Source organism: Oreochromis aureus, linkage group 10 (assembly GCF_013358895.1).
Source record: "Oreochromis aureus strain Israel breed Guangdong linkage group 10, ZZ_aureus, whole genome shotgun sequence".
Taxonomy (NCBI): Eukaryota; Metazoa; Chordata; class Actinopteri; order Cichliformes; family Cichlidae; genus Oreochromis; species Oreochromis aureus.
Window position 1 is genome coordinate 24,263,859 of NC_052951.1, and position 17,775 is coordinate 24,281,633.

The 17,775-nt window shown below is 40.5% G+C and overlaps 1 protein-coding gene across 2 annotated transcripts; it reads right to left on the reverse strand.

Annotated features, from left to right (window-relative positions):
- Positions 1-5,362: 5,362 nt before the first annotated feature.
- On the reverse strand, positions 5,363-12,794 carry LOC120442162. Of its 2 annotated transcripts, none has more exons than XR_005614530.1 (2): positions 5,587-12,794; positions 5,363-5,469 (listed from the first exon to the last, which is right to left on the reverse strand). XR_005614530.1 is itself a non-coding variant. In XM_039617988.1 (2 exons), exon 2 carries the CDS (start codon positions 11,822-11,824, stop codon positions 5,960-5,962), a length of 5,865 nt encoding a protein of 1,954 aa, XP_039473922.1. In that variant the 5' UTR covers positions 11,825-12,467; positions 12,585-12,794; the 3' UTR covers positions 5,369-5,959. The 2 variants fall into 2 exon arrangements, 1 of the variants encoding a protein (XP_039473922.1); XM_039617988.1 differs by having other exon boundaries at positions 5,369-12,467; positions 12,585-12,794.
- Positions 12,795-17,775: the final 4,981 nt, after the last annotated feature.

Here is a 17,775-nt window from a genome sequence, read left to right on the forward strand (position 1 = left end):
AGATTGTTTGAAATTTTGTGGGGCTGTTGTTTTCATTTTAATAGAGGGAGTTTTGATAAACATGGACATGTCTAAAAGGGCCCATAGTTTTTATAACAGTGCACTTAGAAAAAACCTGTCAGGTGATTTTGTTTTGTACTTTGATGAGCTAACAATCAGCTCTCTTTTTTCTCATTTTTGCTCTAAGCAGGCCTGGAAGAGAGTGAACTGACGGCGCGGACAAATTACCAAGTAAGGATTGCAGCGAGTCAATCCAGTCAAAAGTATAGAGAACTATTTTCCTAAAAAGGAAAAACGAAATAAAACAAATGATTGAGCTCATTTTGCTGATGTGGAGCATCTGATGACGTGCGCAGAAGGCTGCAGATCAGCAAAAAAAAAAAAATATCATGTGTGAATGCATGTGAGTGAATGTGAATGACTGGACTAAGGTGGGAACGAGTAAATGTGGACAGACAATTTACCATGTGAGGAAAAGAAAGGGGATGCTTTGTTTTGCTTTTGCCATGAGCAGGACAAGTGGAAGATTTAATTCTGGGGATGCGGATGTTTGCTTGGAGGGAATTTTTGTTTTATTTACTGGGGTTGGATTATGTTATTACATTATAAAATGCTAAATGCTAAAAGGGAAACATTTTTTGATATAGCTCATGTTACCATTAACTGAAGAAACACATGATTGATAACTGTTCTGTTTTAAGTTTTCTTTGTTGTAACACAGATTGGATCATAAATGGGGAGAGTTGAGTATGAAATGTAAAGTATAGGTTTTGTTTCCAGGAAATTCCAAGGATCCAGACTTTTGCATGGAGCAAGGACTTTGAGAAGATTTGACATGATGATTAAATTGATTTTATTCCTTACACAGGTTTTCAGGGCTGGAGCAGATCCACCGGAGAGGAGGATTGCTGAGCTGTTCTGAGAGATGATATGACTAACCTTTTTCCTTTAATTTCTTAAGCCCGGTGATGCATTTTGAGTTTTTGAGTTTTTATTTATTTGGACACATCTGGTGTGTCCAAATATAAAGGGGAATTTAAGAGGTAATTTGAAATGGGTTCTAGGATCATTATATGACTTTTGGGGTTTTTGATAATTTAGATATGGTAAAATTGAGGCAGAAATTGTTATTTTTAAATAAAGTTATTTTTAAAGTAAAATGAAGTGAATCCTGTTTAGAAGATAAAATGCCGGTGTTCATGAGAAGCTGTACACCAAATTTAAAGGGAAATTGTGGGACATTTTTGAATAAAAGATATGCTTTGGGGAAAACTAGTGAAGATTTTAGGAGTAGAAAATGTTTGATTTCTTTTTATTTCTAGAATAAGTGGTTATAATGCAGGCTTACACATACAGATATTACATAGAGTTATTTTATAGGGCAAAGGTGGAACACATGTTGCTTTGTTTCTGCTTAGCAACTAGTGAGGCAGACGGTGTTAAAGATAAGTATGTAATAAGTGAACAGGAAACATGTGAGGCTGAGACGGGTGAAACAAAATGTTGTAAATAATGGAAACTTGTGTAACTGGCATTAACAGTAATTTTTGCATGTTAGGTATATGCTTGAAGCAAAAAGAGGTGTAAATCCTGATAGAAATTTTGAAGCGTGCTTTCTACCGGAGAGTTAGGCTGACATGGGGATGGTGTATATTTTACCCGGGGTGTGTTTAATAAAACTAAAAGTATTGCTCACACACATAAAGAGTATTGAGATTAAGTAAAGTTAATAAAAAGGATAAAGCCCAGAACATGATATTGTAAACCAAGTTTGAATAATTAAAGGAACATTGGATGAAAACAGTAGATTAGTGAGGTGTAGCAGAGAGAGGTTTTTGTTTTCTATCTTTTACAGGAGAAGATTTCAGGACCACAGCGAGAATCCTGGAAGCCCCAGACCGAACGGAACCAACCAGAGAAAGGAGAAAAACAGAGCACAAATACACCTAGTTGTTTATATTACAAAAAAGGTCAAAAGCTTGTTAGACACAGGTTATAATGGAAGCATAAAAGGGATGAGAGGAAATTTACATAACATAGAAATCCTGAAACAATTTGTAAATTGCCCAAACACAGTGTTCAGACCGGATATGCGCGCTACCGTTAAAGGGGCGAAGAAATCAGGCCTAAGTTTGAAAAATGAAACGGGTTAACTCGATAGAGGAGGTTTCCAAAGGTTGAGAAAATAATGTAGGACCTTTTACCAGGAGAAAGCTAATTGTACCTTTTACACTTTATAGTGTGCACTGAGGGAAGTTAGGAATAGTTTAAACTAGGATTGAAAAAATTAAACTAGGTGAAAAAGGGGGTGTAGCAAGTAGATTTAGGGCAGCTCACAGCCTGGCGTAAACGCAAGGTGCCGTCACACAGCTTAAGTTATTTGTTTGATTTATTTTATGACAAAATAATAAGGAAACATTGTTTATCAGTAATATTGTTTACAGGGTTCATATTGCATTGAATATGTTTGTCATCACATTCATTCTATTCACAGGTTTAGTTGATTTTATACACATTGCATATCTGTGCTTGTTTGGAGTTGATGTTCCATCCAAAAGGGTTTTAAGCTTCACTGGTGAGAGTGTCCACGTGATACATGTTGAGGGAAGATGAGAACATAGCAGGTTAATTGCATGCATGCTTACAATACACATAAATCTAGTAGCAGGCCTGAGCGAGGGCCCAAGAGTCTTCTGCTTCTTATTTGAGACCTGCGCCAATTTAGTTTACTTAGTGATTGATGACGAGGGTCCATTCCACTAGATTTCCACCAGAGAGGGACCCAGGAAAGGAGCAGAGACCACTTAAGCATGAAGGTTTTTAAGTGGGAGCTGGCGTTTTATTACTGGACCACTTAGATGACATGAGGTTATTGTCTGGTTTGCTGAGTCAGGGGACGACTAGAGAGGGTCAGAGCGAAGGTAGTGGACCTGGGAATGTGACGTCTTTGGAAGACGTCAAGAGAGGGAATTGTGGAATTACAGGGATTATTTTACATAACCATCATCTTTATCATTGCATTAATTATCATTTTATTCAAGTGTTTATTGAAGTTGCTGGCATTATGTTATAATTTGTATTACAGGGTTATCATAATCAAATATTAACATATTTATTACAGGTGCAGTTATAACCACTTTAAATCGTTGAGTTAAATCTATAATCTTAAAAGCTTATATGCTGAGTATTTTGTTACAGTAAAATAGTGGCTGAGTGAAGGCCTGAATGTATTCAGCTTCTTGTTGCATTTGAGTCTGCCTAGCAACAGGTGACGCAGAGAGGAAGACAAGTCCATGGGGACCTCACCACCATATTTGGATGGATGCCAGAAAGGGAACTCCTGTCTCTGCAGTTATCTCTTAAGATTGATCAGTGTCTGTAGAAGAGGCAAATAATGTTTTGAACATGCAAATAATGTGCTTGTAAACGCATGAGGGGGCGTCATAATACCCCGATGTTATAAAAGCAATCTAGAGTGTATTTTGGGCAGAGATGTACAACTGCTTTGCAGTTTGCACCTCTCCACGCTGCGTGCATTCATTAAAATCAATTGTTTGAACGGCCTTTTCTGGACTATCATTGTTTTACTCTCGTCCTCAATTTCGGACCCATAACACTCTGTATTTAATAAGTAGTTATTATTAATCTTTGGCTCTCTTCCACAGAGTGTCTTTTGTCATGTCTCCCTCCCCTTACCCCCAGGTGGACACAGCAGATGATTGCCCCACCCTGAGCCTGGTTATGTCAGAGATTTCTTCCTGTTAAAATTGAGTTTTTCCTTCCCACTTTTGCCAAAGAGCTTGTTCAAAGAGGTAATTTCTCTGTATAATTTTAGTATAATAAAATTGTATAATTTTGCCTTGAAGAATCTGTTGTTATGATTTGGTAGTATAAAAATAAAACTGAACTGAATTAGATCTTGTCAAAAGTGAGGCCAACGTGAATTTCTAAAAGTATGGTCAGCAGACACATTTCTTAGATTATTCCTTTAATACAATTACAAATACAATTCCATATGAATTCAGCATCTTTTTGTTTTTTGTTTTATTTGGCTCCCCACAATGATTTTTAACCCAGAAAAAAAGACTTTTAAAAAAGGATTATATACTTTTTTTTCTTTCTTTTTAAACTTCTGCCTGCTTTGAGTCTAGCTTTTGGGCCCTCATCTTCAAACCATGGCAACTTTAAAATGAAAATGGTTAAAACATGGGCTGATGTGGCAGTTCCCTCTCACTACAGATTGATGCAGAACCAAAAACAGCCCCAGTTTTATTAAGTCTTTCAGGACCTTGTTTACGTCCTTTATAAAACTTTATATCTTTCAAATATAAAGCAGAAAAACACAAACTGCATTCCTCTTATGCTGAGCTATACTAAAAACAAAAAGAATAAAACATCAGGGCAAACTGACAATCCATGAATTTGTGTTCATTATTTAAACTATGCCTTATTAAAGGACAATTTTGATTGAGTAGTTCTATTGTGATTTAATAGATTAGTGGTTAATGGATTCACTTGGCCAGTGGTTTACTGGTTTGATTCAGAAATCCCTTTTGCTGTTGCATCAGGAAGGGCGTTCTCGTGTAAAATTCTGCCAAATCAAACATGTGGATCTAACGGCTGTGGCCACCCCTGGTGACAAGGGAACAGCAGGAAGTAGCTTTTTATTTAAATGATGTCTTGCCAGAGCAACCCAGACAACCCATAAATAACGGTCTAACCTAATATTGCCCGAACCTGTTTTTAGGTCTCACTCTAGCACGCACTTGCCACTTGAGATGTCCTTGGGCAAGGCACTTCATATTGAATAAATTCAGTACAGCTGCTTCTGCCAGCTCTTTGAGACACTGGTCAAATATTGTCCCAGGTGGGAAGGAATGAATCTAAAACAGGACAGAGATGAAAAGAGACGCATATTCAGCAAAACACTCTTGAAGATAAATAAAGGTTAAAGAAAACAGTGCAGGGGCAGTTGAACACCTGAATTGGGCTAGCGTCCAATGGCTTCAAACTCGAGTCCATGTTACCTTTCAAAGGTGATAATGCAAGTGATTCAGAGTTTGATGGTAAAGTAACTTTCTAAGCCTAAGCATATGGAAATTTGACATTAGTACAGTCAAGCCCTTGCACTAGGAGTACTATTTAAAAGTGTTACTTCAGTGCTGATTGATTCACAGGATGAATGAGACATGGCAGCATATGTACCTATAATTACCCGTCTGCAGCTTCCTCTTTGTGAAACATGTCAAAAAGACAAAAGTAAAAAGAGAATGTCTCTCACTGTCTGCTGTTTACATACATTACTTTAACTCTCAGTATACAGACAGAACACTAAAAGAGAGTATCATTTCTGTAGCAGTCCCCCGGACCAAGGAAGAAATAGAGAGAGCCTCGACGGGTGCAGTAATTTTTACTTGGAGATTCGTTCAGAATCTAACAGTACTGAGGTGCGCCAATGCACCGTGAAAACTAAACAGAAACACAAAATACATTTTCTTAGACGCTTATTACAAATATGAACTTAAATAAAGCAGAAAATACAACAAAATATCAACTAAACAATCAAATACAACTTAAAACATGTACCTCGCTCCGCATTCCAAGGGCTGCAAATTGTATTTTGCTAGAGTCCGGTATCACGCTGCTTCATGCTTCATTGAGAGCTGCTTACTGGGACATGTGCGCCACGAAATCCGGTCTGAGCTGGAAGTGCAGCTTGCCGCTAACTAAGCAACAGAGCCCTCTACTGGACACAACGCGTAGCTGTTCAGGCTTAGATCGCTTAACAAAACTGGACCTTTACACTCCCACCAAATCATGTATAGCAAACAACATTCTATACATTATTTCCAGACTTAACATATGGACATTACTACAAGAACAAACACAATTTCAAGTACATCATCAATAAACCTTCGCAAAAATACGTCTGATGTGACAGTATTGATTGAAACATCAATTAGTTATTTTCTAATAGAACTACAAGCTTTTGAACAGGTCGCTCAACTATGTGAGGTTTGTGTGCTGTTCCCTGCTTCTTTATTAAGCCTCGATCGCCAACTTGAAGCTTGACTCTGCGGACCAAACCGTCATCTTCTTCTGGTGCTTCAACCACTCGAGCCAGTTGCCACTGATTTCTGGGAAGCATGTCTTCTTTGATAATGACTATGTCATTAACTTTAAGATTTCGACGTGGTACGTGCCATTTCTGTCTCGTAGATATGTTCAGAAGGTACTCTCTTTTCCATCTACTCCAAAACTGCTCAGTGAGATACTGTACTCTGCGCCACCGCTTCCTTGCATACAAGTCCTCTTTCACGAACTTTCCTGGTGGAGGCAGTGCAACCTTTGATTTCATCAATATGAGGTGATTTGGAGTTAGAGGTTCAGGAGATTTAGGATCATTGATTCCATCGACGCTCAGTGGTCGGCCATTAACGATAAACATCGCCTCATAGAATAGAGTTCTTAGAGAGCTGTCATCCAGCCTGCCTTGGCATTGAGCAATGGTGGCATTGAGAACATTGCGGATGGTTCGAATCTGTCGTTCCCACACACCTCCTGCGTGGCTAGCAGATGGGGCATTGAATACGAACTCACACTGTTTATTGGCAAGGAATGCTTCTAAGGCATCTGTGTCGCATTGTTTAAGAGACTCTCTCAGCTCATTTTTGGCTCCAATGAAGTTTGTACCCTGGTCACTGTACAACTTACAAACAGCTCCTCTTAAGCTGATGAAACATCTCAGAGCGTTGATGAAAGAGTCAGTAGAAAGATCCTCAAGCATCTCAATGTGGACTGCACGTGAGGAAAGACATGTAAAGAGGAGTCCATACCTTTTATGCTCTTTACGACCTTGTTTTGTGACAAATGGTCCGAAACAGTCCATTCCACAATACATGAAAGGATCTGAGATTTCAACTCGTTCCTTTGGAAGTTCAGACATGCGTTGTTCTTCTGGTGAACGTCGTAGTTTTCGACATTGAACACATTTGCTTATTAGTTTTGCAACTTCCTTGCTCCCACCAATCACCCAAAATCCGTTTGATCTGATTTCCATAAGAGTTTGACTTCTGCCTTGATGAAAAATCTGTGCGTGAAAATGAGTAATGATCAACTTTGTAATGTGATGGTCTTTCGGGAGGATGATGGGGTGCTTAAGTCCCTGACAGAGTGTTGACTTCTTCAGTCTTCCTCCAACACGGAGAAGCCCTTGATCTAGTACTGGATCTACTCTAAAGAGGGGACTTGAACTCTGAAGGTTATCTCCCACCTTCAACACTTCCATCTCTCGGGAAAAGGCCTGCTGCTGAAGAAGCTTTATTATTGTGTCAGCAGCTGTTTTCCGTTCGTCTACTGTTACAAAGTTTCTATACTGAGCTTTGCTGGATCTCAATCTTTTTATCCTTGCAACCACTTTAAGGAGCATTGACCAGCTTGAAAACCTTGACAAACGGCTGAGGATATTGTCTTGTTCACTTGTCAGAGTTGTGAGAGCTTTGACTGCTTTGACTTCTGGATCCCCTACCAACAACACAGCAGAGGGGCTGGGTGCATATGAAATGTCATGTTCCCACAGAAACTTTGGACCAGACAACCAACATGTTGACATGATCTCTGATGCACTGAGCCCTCTAGAGGCGTAATCTGCAGGATTCTGAGCTGTGTCAATGTAGTGCCACTGTTTGGGATCTGTAGTTTGCCTAATTAACTGAACCCGGTTGGCAACAAAGACGTGGAACCGTCGTGCCTCGTTGTTAATATAGGCTAAGACTACTTGGGAGTCAGTCCAAAAGAACTCTTCATTAATGCACATCTGAAGCTCCGCGTTTAGCATGCTGCTCATTCTGGCTGATGTGACTGCGGCTGAGAGTTCTAATCGTGGGATACTGGTGACCTTGGTAGGTGCGACTCTTGCCTTAGCCATAACAAGACTACAGTGGACCTTCTCGTTGCTGAGGTACCTAATATAGGAGCATGCACCATATCCTGAATCACTAGCATCACAAAAGTGATGCAGTTCCACCTTTACAATGTCTGTTAGTTCTGGTGGGTGGTAACATCTAGGCACTGCAACCGATTTTAGTCTTTCCAAACCATCTTTCCAGTCCTCCCACCGTGAACGTAAGTTGTCGGGAAGGGGGTCATCCCATTCAGTGCCTCTGCGACACAGTTCCTGTAGGATACTCTTGCCTCTTAAGGTGAAGGGAGCTACGAACCCTAGTGGGTCATACAGGGATGAGATCACTGACAGTATGCTCCGGCGAGTAGGAGGCTGGTCCTTAGTGTTTATTTTGAAACTGAAAGTGTCATTTTTGATTGACCACTGGATGCCGAGCACATGGCCTTCAGCTGCTGTGTCAGGTTTGAGATCGAGTGGTTCTGTGGTGTCTGCTCTGTCTGAGGTTTCCAGCTGGGAAAGCGCATCACTTTGGTTTGAGTTGAACTTGTGCAGATGTAGACCGCCGAGTCTACAAAGTGCTTGCGTTTTGGTGATGAGTTCTTGTGCCTCTTTAACTGATGGGACGCTAGTTAGACCATCGTCTACATAAAAGTTCTGTTCAACAAACTCTGAGGCCTTAGGATAGTCTGCTTTGTGCTGTTGTGCTAAGTATTTCAGGCCGAAATTAGCACATCCAGGGGATGAACTGGCACCGAATAGATGTACAGCCATTCTGTACTCTCTGGGTTCTGTGTCTAATTGTCCATCCTGCCACCACAGAAATCTCAGATAGTTGCGCATGTCTGGACAAACAGAGAACTGGTGGAACATTCTCTCGATATCACAGATTATGGCTACATTTTCCTTCCTGAAACGACAGAGTACCCCCACCAATGAGTTGATCATATCTGGACCTGTGAGAAGAGTGTCGTTTAATGAGACACCGAGAAATTTTGCTGAACAGTCAAAGACGACTCTTAGCTTGGCTGGTTTTTTCGGGTGATATACCCCGTGGTGTGGGATGTACCATGCAGTCTCGCCATCAGACAAAGGAGGGGCTAATTCTGCATCACCACTGCTGATAATGTCTCTCATAAAGGAACAGTAATGTTCATGATACTGTTTATCAGCCTTTAGCCTTTTCTTCAGGTGTTGCAGTCGGACTGTGGCTAGCTTCTTGTTGTTGGGAAGAGCTGGCGGATCATTGCCCTTGAAGGGAAGCGGCATCTCATAGTGTCCATCTGGTCTTTGTTTTATTGCATCACTGAGGATTTGTATGAAGCGAACATCATCCTGTGATACATACTTGTCCTCATAGTTTCTCTCATTAAAGTCAGTCTCTAGGACTTTGAGTACATCTGTAGCTGATGGTATGGGCATTTCTTTGACCGTGATCCTGTGCACATAACTCTGGTTACCTTCTCTGTCTAGGTGGGGATTACCAGAACCAATAATACTCCATCCTAGTAAGGTTCTTTGTGCGAAAGGCTCGCTTATTTTGCCTGTGACGATCTCTAGGGGGGCTAGTGCTGATGGGCAGTCATAACCAATCAACAGACCTACTTCACAGTTCTGCAATGGCTGTAACTTGTCAGCCAAGCTTTCAAGGTGTGGCCACTGTAGTGCAGTTTCCTTGGTAGGGATATGAGACTTGTCAACTGGGATAAAGTCACGAGAGTAGGCTTGTTCTATTCGGACACGAGTCTCAGAGTCAAACCCACGCACCTGTAAGTTGTTAGCAAGTTTACTTGCGACCACTGTGTCGACGGAAGTCATGGTGCTAAGCTTTAACTGCACTGGTTGGGCGTCTACATTTAGTTCTGAAGCCAAATCCTCTAAAATAAAGGATGAGTCACTCTGGGTGTCAAGCAGGGCATATGTAAGTATTTCTTTCTCAGGCTCAGATGCAACTGACACAAATACTGGTACTATGCTGGATGTGGAAGATGTTTTCCTTGTTAGTACATGAGTCATAACATTATGCACTTCCTTCTTTGCACCTTCATCTGGGGATTTAGAATCCTCAGTTTTCCTCTCTTTAGGTTCATTCACTCTTTCTGTGTGTAGACAGGTGGGGTGACGCCGACCACACTTACTACAGGAGTGACGTCCTCTGCATTCTTTGGTTACATGACCCCTTTTCAAACATCCAAAGCAGAGATGATTTTCCTGAATGAAAACTCTTTTGTCATCACTAGTTTTTGCTGCAAAAGCAGGACACTTAGCTATGCCGTGCGATTCTTCTTTGCAAAACAAACATGGGGGTTTAGGTCTAGAAATAGATACTGGGATTGGTGGAGACTTTGGTTGGGAGGTAGTACTGAGTGCCTTCGCTCTTTTAACGTGCCGCTCTTCTGATGCCCTTTCGCTCATTAGGAATGGTGAAGCAACAGGATTGCAAACTACTTTAGCTTCATTTTGTATGAACTTTGTAAAGCGAGCGAAGTTGGGGTAGTCTTGGCTTTTGTCTAGCTCCTCCACCACAATGCGGCTCCATCTCTGCACTATCCACTCAGGCAGTTTTCTTAGAAGCTTGTGATTTTCCTCACAATCATTAAGGATATCTAGGCCTTTGACTTGAGGGATAGCCTCAGCACAGCTTTGGAGAAAATCTGCAAACTCCCTCAGCGCTATGGGATCATTGGCAGCTATTTTAGGCCATTTTGTGAGTTTAGCCCTAAAGGCTCTTTGGATAACAAATGGGCTGCCATACCTTTCCTCTAGAACGCTCCAAATGCCTGCGTATGCCTGCTCACTGTTGCGGAAGAAATATCCCTCTACTGCCTTTCGTGCTTCACCTGCAAGATAGCTCTTTAGATATAACATTTTCTCACACACAGGTAAAGGTTTGTCACCAATTAGTGCCATAAAGGATACCTTCCAATCCATAAACTTTAGGGGGTCGCCACTAAAGATAGTGGGCTCAGGTACAGGAAGCCTGTTTAGGGTAAGAGAGCTGGCAAGGGCCTGAACTATGCTAAGTTCTTCTTGTTCTGGAGAAGTATTGTGAGGTCTAAATGTCGGTGCTCGTGGATTTAAAGAGAGCCGTGGTGCGCTGTTGGGGAGATTTCCAGAATTTTCTAAGTTGTAGCAGGACACTTGATCATGGCTTTCAATGTCATTTTGAGCGCTAAGGGCTCTTACTCGTGCAGCTGCTACTTTCACTTCACTGTCTGCCTTTAACTGTTGAAGTTTAGTCTTTTCCTCCTCCAACTTTGCCTTTGTTTCCACTTCCTTTATTTTCCACTCATTTTCCATTTGGCTGATCTTGGTTTCCTGTGCCAATATTTCTTGTGTGGCCTTTGCTTGTTCCACTTTGGCTGCAAGTTCAGCTTCTGCTTCCACCTCACGACTGCCAGTAGAATCTGCCTTTGAGTGTGCGACTGAACCCTCTGGGAACGACGTTTCGGTTTTTGTATCACCAAACACAGAACCATAGTCCTTTTTGTTTAACATCACTCGAACTCTTTCCTTTTCAAGGCGATCGTTAAAGAGCTGATCGATATTTTCCTGTCGTTTAGCAATAACTTCACAAATGTCCGTTGTTAGCACTGCACAAGCATCCATTCGCTTAACAATGTCTGGCGTCATGGATTGGCTGCGGCGAATGGGTTCATAATGCTGTTGTACTACGGCGTGCTTGTCTCTTATTTCATGACTGGCATTATTTAACTCTTCAGGTGAGCAGAAAGTTTTCAGCTTTGTTCTGATTTCTTTAGCTGCCTTCTTCCAAGTGTCATAAGCTTTGTTAAATGCCTTCTCATTTTTCTTTGCCTCATATTCCTGCATTTCTTTACCTTTTTCAGTTAAATGCCTTTCACGATTGCTGGATCTTACTCCTTGTTGCTCTGAGTCGTCAGCTTCTTCAGCAGGGTTCAACATTTTGTCACTGTAATGTGTATGTTGCTCTATGCGATAACGTCTGGACTTAAACTTACGTGAGTGTTACTTTTTGGAAACAATGCTCACATCAGATGTTTACATCACATAAATAAACAGATTAGCACCCACATATTAGACAAAATGTAACTGTAAATACTGCTGATATACCATAACGTTACTTTCAAGAGGAATAAACCCATACAATTTAAAGATTGTGATTACTTAGTGCAAAGCAGTACACCTTTAAGGCTGTAAACCACAAAAATATTTAAGGCAATTAATTCTGAATTAGTGTGCAGACATTTTAACTTTGTTATCAGCAAAGTCCTTAATGGTCATAATACCTGCACCTTTGTAAAGTGAGCATCAGAGTTCAAAGTGGAGGTAGGCGACGAAGCAATGATGATCTTGACTGGCGTAGAAATCTCTCACAGCTGACACACGGACCTCGCTGGACAGGCACGGGCTGCACTCATCAGGCATGGGAGCTAGCAAGTAGCCTTCACTCAGCGACCGAGTTTTCACTGTAGCAGTCCCCCGGACCAAGGAAGAAATAGAGAGAGCCTCGACGGGTGCAGTAATTTTTACTTGGAGATTCGTTCAGAATCTAACAGTACTGAGGTGCGCCAATGCACCGTGAAAACTAAACAGAAACACAAAATACATTTTCTTAGACGCTTATTACAAATATGAACTTAAATAAAGCAGAAAATACAACAAAATATCAACTAAACAATCAAATACAACTTAAAACATGTACCTCGCTCCGCATTCCAAGGGCTGCAAATTGTATTTTGCTAGAGTCCGGTATCACGCTGCTTCATGCTTCATTGAGAGCTGCTTACTGGGACATGTGCGCCACGAAATCCGGTCTGAGCTGGAAGTGCAGCTTGCCGCTAACTAAGCAACAGAGCCCTCTACTGGACACAACGCGTAGCTGTTCAGGCTTAGATCGCTTAACAAAACTGGACCTTTACAATTTCAAAGAGACATTCAAAGAGTCTAATAATATCTGTGCCATTACTGAGTCAAAATATTGAAGAACATTATTTGCCTGTCAGGAAACTACGATTTCAGCATTGGCACATTGCCTTTTTATCACTGTTCTAGAAGAGAAAACCAATAACACTCTTCCTCTGCAGTCCTATTATTCCTTGTTGCAAGTCAATTTCACTATAAATAAAAAGTCCTCTTCTGTATCTTCATGCTGTGGAGACAGAGCCTGATGTTAAAATGGTTGCATGAATGGCAAAGGTTCAATTTTATTTTCAGAGTTGTGAACAACATGTTTTTTTTTTCACTTAGTACTTATAGTTAAAGGTTAAATTCATTGATTCTTCTGTCCTTGGAGTTATTTTTGAAGCACTGAAATAATAAGAATTAGTCAAGTCTTGCCCTCAAGGCTCCCTTTATTTACTTTACAACTAGTCTGTTACCATTAAAGAGATTGTAAATAGGGAAAAGACGGAGAGAAAGAAAGAAGAATGGCAAAAAAAAAAACTCTTCCCAGGGTTAATAGTGAGGCTCCAGCATAAATGAGTGCACAATGCTGAGGCAACTGGCTTAAAATGAGAAGAATGGGAAAAGAAAAGAAAAAAGGAGGTGAATCAATGTAACAAACAGGGTGAAGGAAGAAGCCATGAACTATTAATGAGAACCCATTTTGCCTGATGGGGGGGAAAGTCAGGATATAAAGGTCAGTGAATTGCCCGGCTGGGGTGGTTTGCTGCAGAAACACGCCAGTGCACTGATGAGCATTGTATGAGTGGGAACATTGAGCAGACTAGCCTGTGGGCATATCCAAGTTAGCACTGTGCAGAAATTATGGCTTAGAGAGGAGACACAGACTGGCGGGGAGGGACGGAAGTGAGCAAGGACATATGGGTCGATGCATCAGCAGACAGCTGAACGTTTTGTGCTGCAGTCAGTCCTCTATTCAATGTAGTGATTGTCAGGTGAAGGTGCAAGGATCTAGAGAAATGCTGAGGAGAGGAGGATTCTTCATCCTTAGGTTGTCATTGCATTTTGAAACCATTTTCAAATGTCATTTTCATCCAGTGTGACAAATGATTATTTTAAAGAAACTTTTTAAAAAAAGAAATGACCATGTGAAATCATTAAACCACCATGAAGGGGATAATTGCAACATTACTCATTTATAAAACGATGTAAAAGAAGTTTATAGTGCATGTCACATGGTTTGCACAATGCTTTTGAATAAAAACTGCTCAAACCAAATTGAAAAAGTCACACTTTGCATTGTTAGTGAACCTACGGGAACATTTGTCTGCCAAAGAGCCAATGGTGCTAAAGAAAGAAATTACTTAGAGACTTAAGTTTGTCAAAAAGAGAATAACACCCAAGCGAAGTGTAAGAAAAGCTCTTTCAGTTTTTATTGTGTGCTACTCTCCCTTGACTATATGTGATCTGTGATGTGATAAGTAATTGCAAGACTGTAGCCGTACAAGTTAGGCCATTTCAGGAAAATGACAAGTAGGTGACGAAACAGTTCGACTGTAAAAAGTACAATAACTTTGGAAATAAAAGAATATTGACAAAGGTAAAGAACGTATTTATTTTGACAGCAAAAACCTCCAAGAAGACCTAACAGAAAATCCTAGTTTATAGACTTGAAGCATTTAACAAAACTGTTTGTGTACATGTAAGTGTTTGTGCAGTGATGTGCTTAAAATACATTTACAGGAGTAAACCGAATATAGAATCTGGCAGGGGACAAAATAAACCATTTTAACAGAGGATTAGTGTTTTCTTCTTCTGGTTCCAGCCAGCATTTGGGCAGTTCAGTTATGAATCAGTTGTAAATTAATTATAACTTTTTGGTGGTTGATCTGATAGGTGAACACAGTGATATAGTCTGGATTTAAAAGGGTCTCTGTGGAACTCAAAGAGAGAAGTTGTTGCTCTTCATTTCTAAGACTGGAGTGGCTTTCCTTGTTTAAAGATCCAGTGAGTGATTTTGTAGGTTATTTAATAGAAAAAATGTAATAGAAGAAAGGGTACTGTACTCATAAATATACATAGATTAGTGTGTAATCATGTGAAGGATTATGTAATCTTCTTCCTCCTCATCTCAAGCCTCATCTCCTGAACTGAAGTGGGGCTCAAACAGACGAATGTGCATAATCTGCTTATTTATTCCTGATATTGTTGAACTTATTTATCGTCAGCAGCTTAGGCATCCAATTCTTCTGATTCTACATAGGCTGACAAGAGGTGGATAAATAACACCAGCTTGTTATAAGCTAATGTTATGCCAGCTAATCTTGGGCTCGAGTGTCGTAAAAATTACACTTTACGAGTTAACAGGATTTTTAACAGTTAACATTTTTCAGATAAACTCTCCCATGGTATGTCACGGCTAGCTAGGCAAGCCGTGTGTAGTGAGCAAAGGACCAAAAGATAAAGGCACTGACTTAGATGAGAAGAGGGTTTATTGACACGGGGTGAAAATACAGAGTGACACGGAGGTGACGAGAACAGGAACTAAGAAATAACCTAACTGGGAAGAACTAAGTAAACAAACCTGAAACCATGACTCGCGGGATGATGTGCAGAATAATGCTAGGGGGAGACACAGAATGACACAGGGAGGTAACACAAACAGACCAGTCACGAGCACAAGAGAATACACACTATAAATACACATAGGGAAATGAGGAAACTGCACACAGGAGGGAGACACAGCTGAACCTAATTGGTGTGATGGGACAGGGAGGACGCAAACTAATTACACGGACCTTCACAATAAGACAGGAAACTCAGCATACATGCAAGGAAACAGACGCAGAGACACGGGCTTCACACAGAGACCTGACTAAACTAGAACACAGGCAGGGATGACTAGAGACAGAAACAGAGGGAGCACAGAGTAACATGAGGGGCAAAGGGACCAAAACCTAGGATCTGCAAATACAAAACCTAAACGCAGACAGCAATAATGCTGCAAATAAATAATAAACAACTCAACACACTGGTCACAGACCCAGGACCATGACAGTATGAGTTTATTTTCTAAGCATTAGTGTCCAACAATGTTACATCCACTTCAAAGACAGTTGCCTAACAGATGCTAACAACAGCAAAAACAGCAGTCTTACTAACAGAAAAATTTAAGATATACTCAAGAACTCATCTCAGTATCGCTATCATTGGTCAGAAAGGTAGCTTCTCTGACTCACTGACCCATAGCGGACTTGTTTCACAAAGTTTTACAGCCTCATCCAGAGTAAATAAACGTGGAAGCTTCTCACCTGAGATTGACAGCTGAGATAAACAGTGGACTGACAGCCTTCCATAGATAAATTCAGAGGCGGTCCAAACACTAGAGCACCAAACACACTGGCCACAGCCATTATGGGGTACAATCCAAATGTAATGTTTTTGACCTTGTTTGGCTGTCACAAACAGGCTTGTCCTGACGTCAACCATGAATTGGTTGACGTCAGTTGACTCCAATCTGCAATCTACTGACAGAAATTTTCCAAACTGTAGCTTCATTCAGTCAGTCATCAGTCAGAAGTCAGGAAAAAAAGGGAAGATTGCTAGAGAGCATTTATGCCTGAAAAAAAGGTAAAAGGTAGACGATAGATGGAAGGATGGGCAAAAGGTTGAGCTCATTCAAGAGGTTTTTATGCTGATTTAAAATACAGTGCAATCTACCATTGTAGAAAGTACCAATATTTAATAGATAATTTATTTAAAGTGCTCTAATTGTTCCAAAATTTCAAGTTAAATTGACAAAATGTATGTTCATTTAAAACAAACTAGTAAACGGCTCCCATACCTTTAAAGATTGACTGTCCCCACTTATTACCTTTTCGTACAAACTAGCAGGCTTTACTAGCAGAGTTCTTCTCAATGTCACCTCTGAACAAAACTTTCCGTTCATATTGTCATGTAAATGAAGTTTTAGGTGAAGAAACTGTAAGGATTTCCAACTGTAAGTGATGAATCACTTGGGTTTGAAGGTGTTTCATGTCCTCTGGCCCTGTTTCCTTATTCATAGCCAGATGAAAATCTTGTCAATTACACATTTCATGACAGCCTAAAAAGTTTAATCCTTTGCCCTTGCTTTGGTTCTTATGTTCACAGAAGGCAGTTGAAAGGGGAGACAGTACTGCAGGTGTAAAAGCTCACATTTGAATAGATACTGTAGATAAGATCCAGGAAGGACTGAAAGGATTATACGTCATTATCCAACCCTGTTTTTATTGACGGAAACAGAATAGAGAAAAGTGGCTAATAGAGGACCCCTTTTCCTTGTCGGTGCAGGGAAGAAATGAATGGCAGAACGATGCCGCAGGTCTTTCTCAAAAATGAAATAATGTGATTGTCTCGTTGGTGGGGAGTTAAAGGACTTGTGCTGAATAGGGAATCCTGTTGTCAGGCCAAGTTAAAAGGAAAGCTTTTAAGAGCATATTATCCCTAACAATGGATCCACCCTGGGCAATGTGTGATACATGAGGAGGATTGCACAGACTTGAAAGATATCACAGCCTTTTTCTATGCGGGTGAAATGTAAAGGAACCACATTGCAATTCTTTCCTCCCAGTCTTCTCATATTCAATAAACCGACTTCTGGCGAATGAGATGTGAAATTGCCTGCTATCAATATAAGGCCCTTGGTAAAAGGCATTTTCAGATTTCTCTGAATTGGATTATTCCACTATTCATTTTTGGTGCCCAAGTTAATGACCATTATGAATGCAGAGGTAGCCAAGCAGCCACCATGACTCCAGGGGTGTTTAATGGGCCTGCAGGGAGAGCCAGGTAGATAATCCCGAACAACCCATGTGAAAGAAAAGACATTGTTTGATGATTTAAGTGGATTTTATAGAATATGAGGAATGAGGAGAGAAGAAGTGAAGAATGATGCAAACTAGAGATGTTTAAGAGCTGTTTTTTTGGTACTTGCAATTGAATTATAGTTA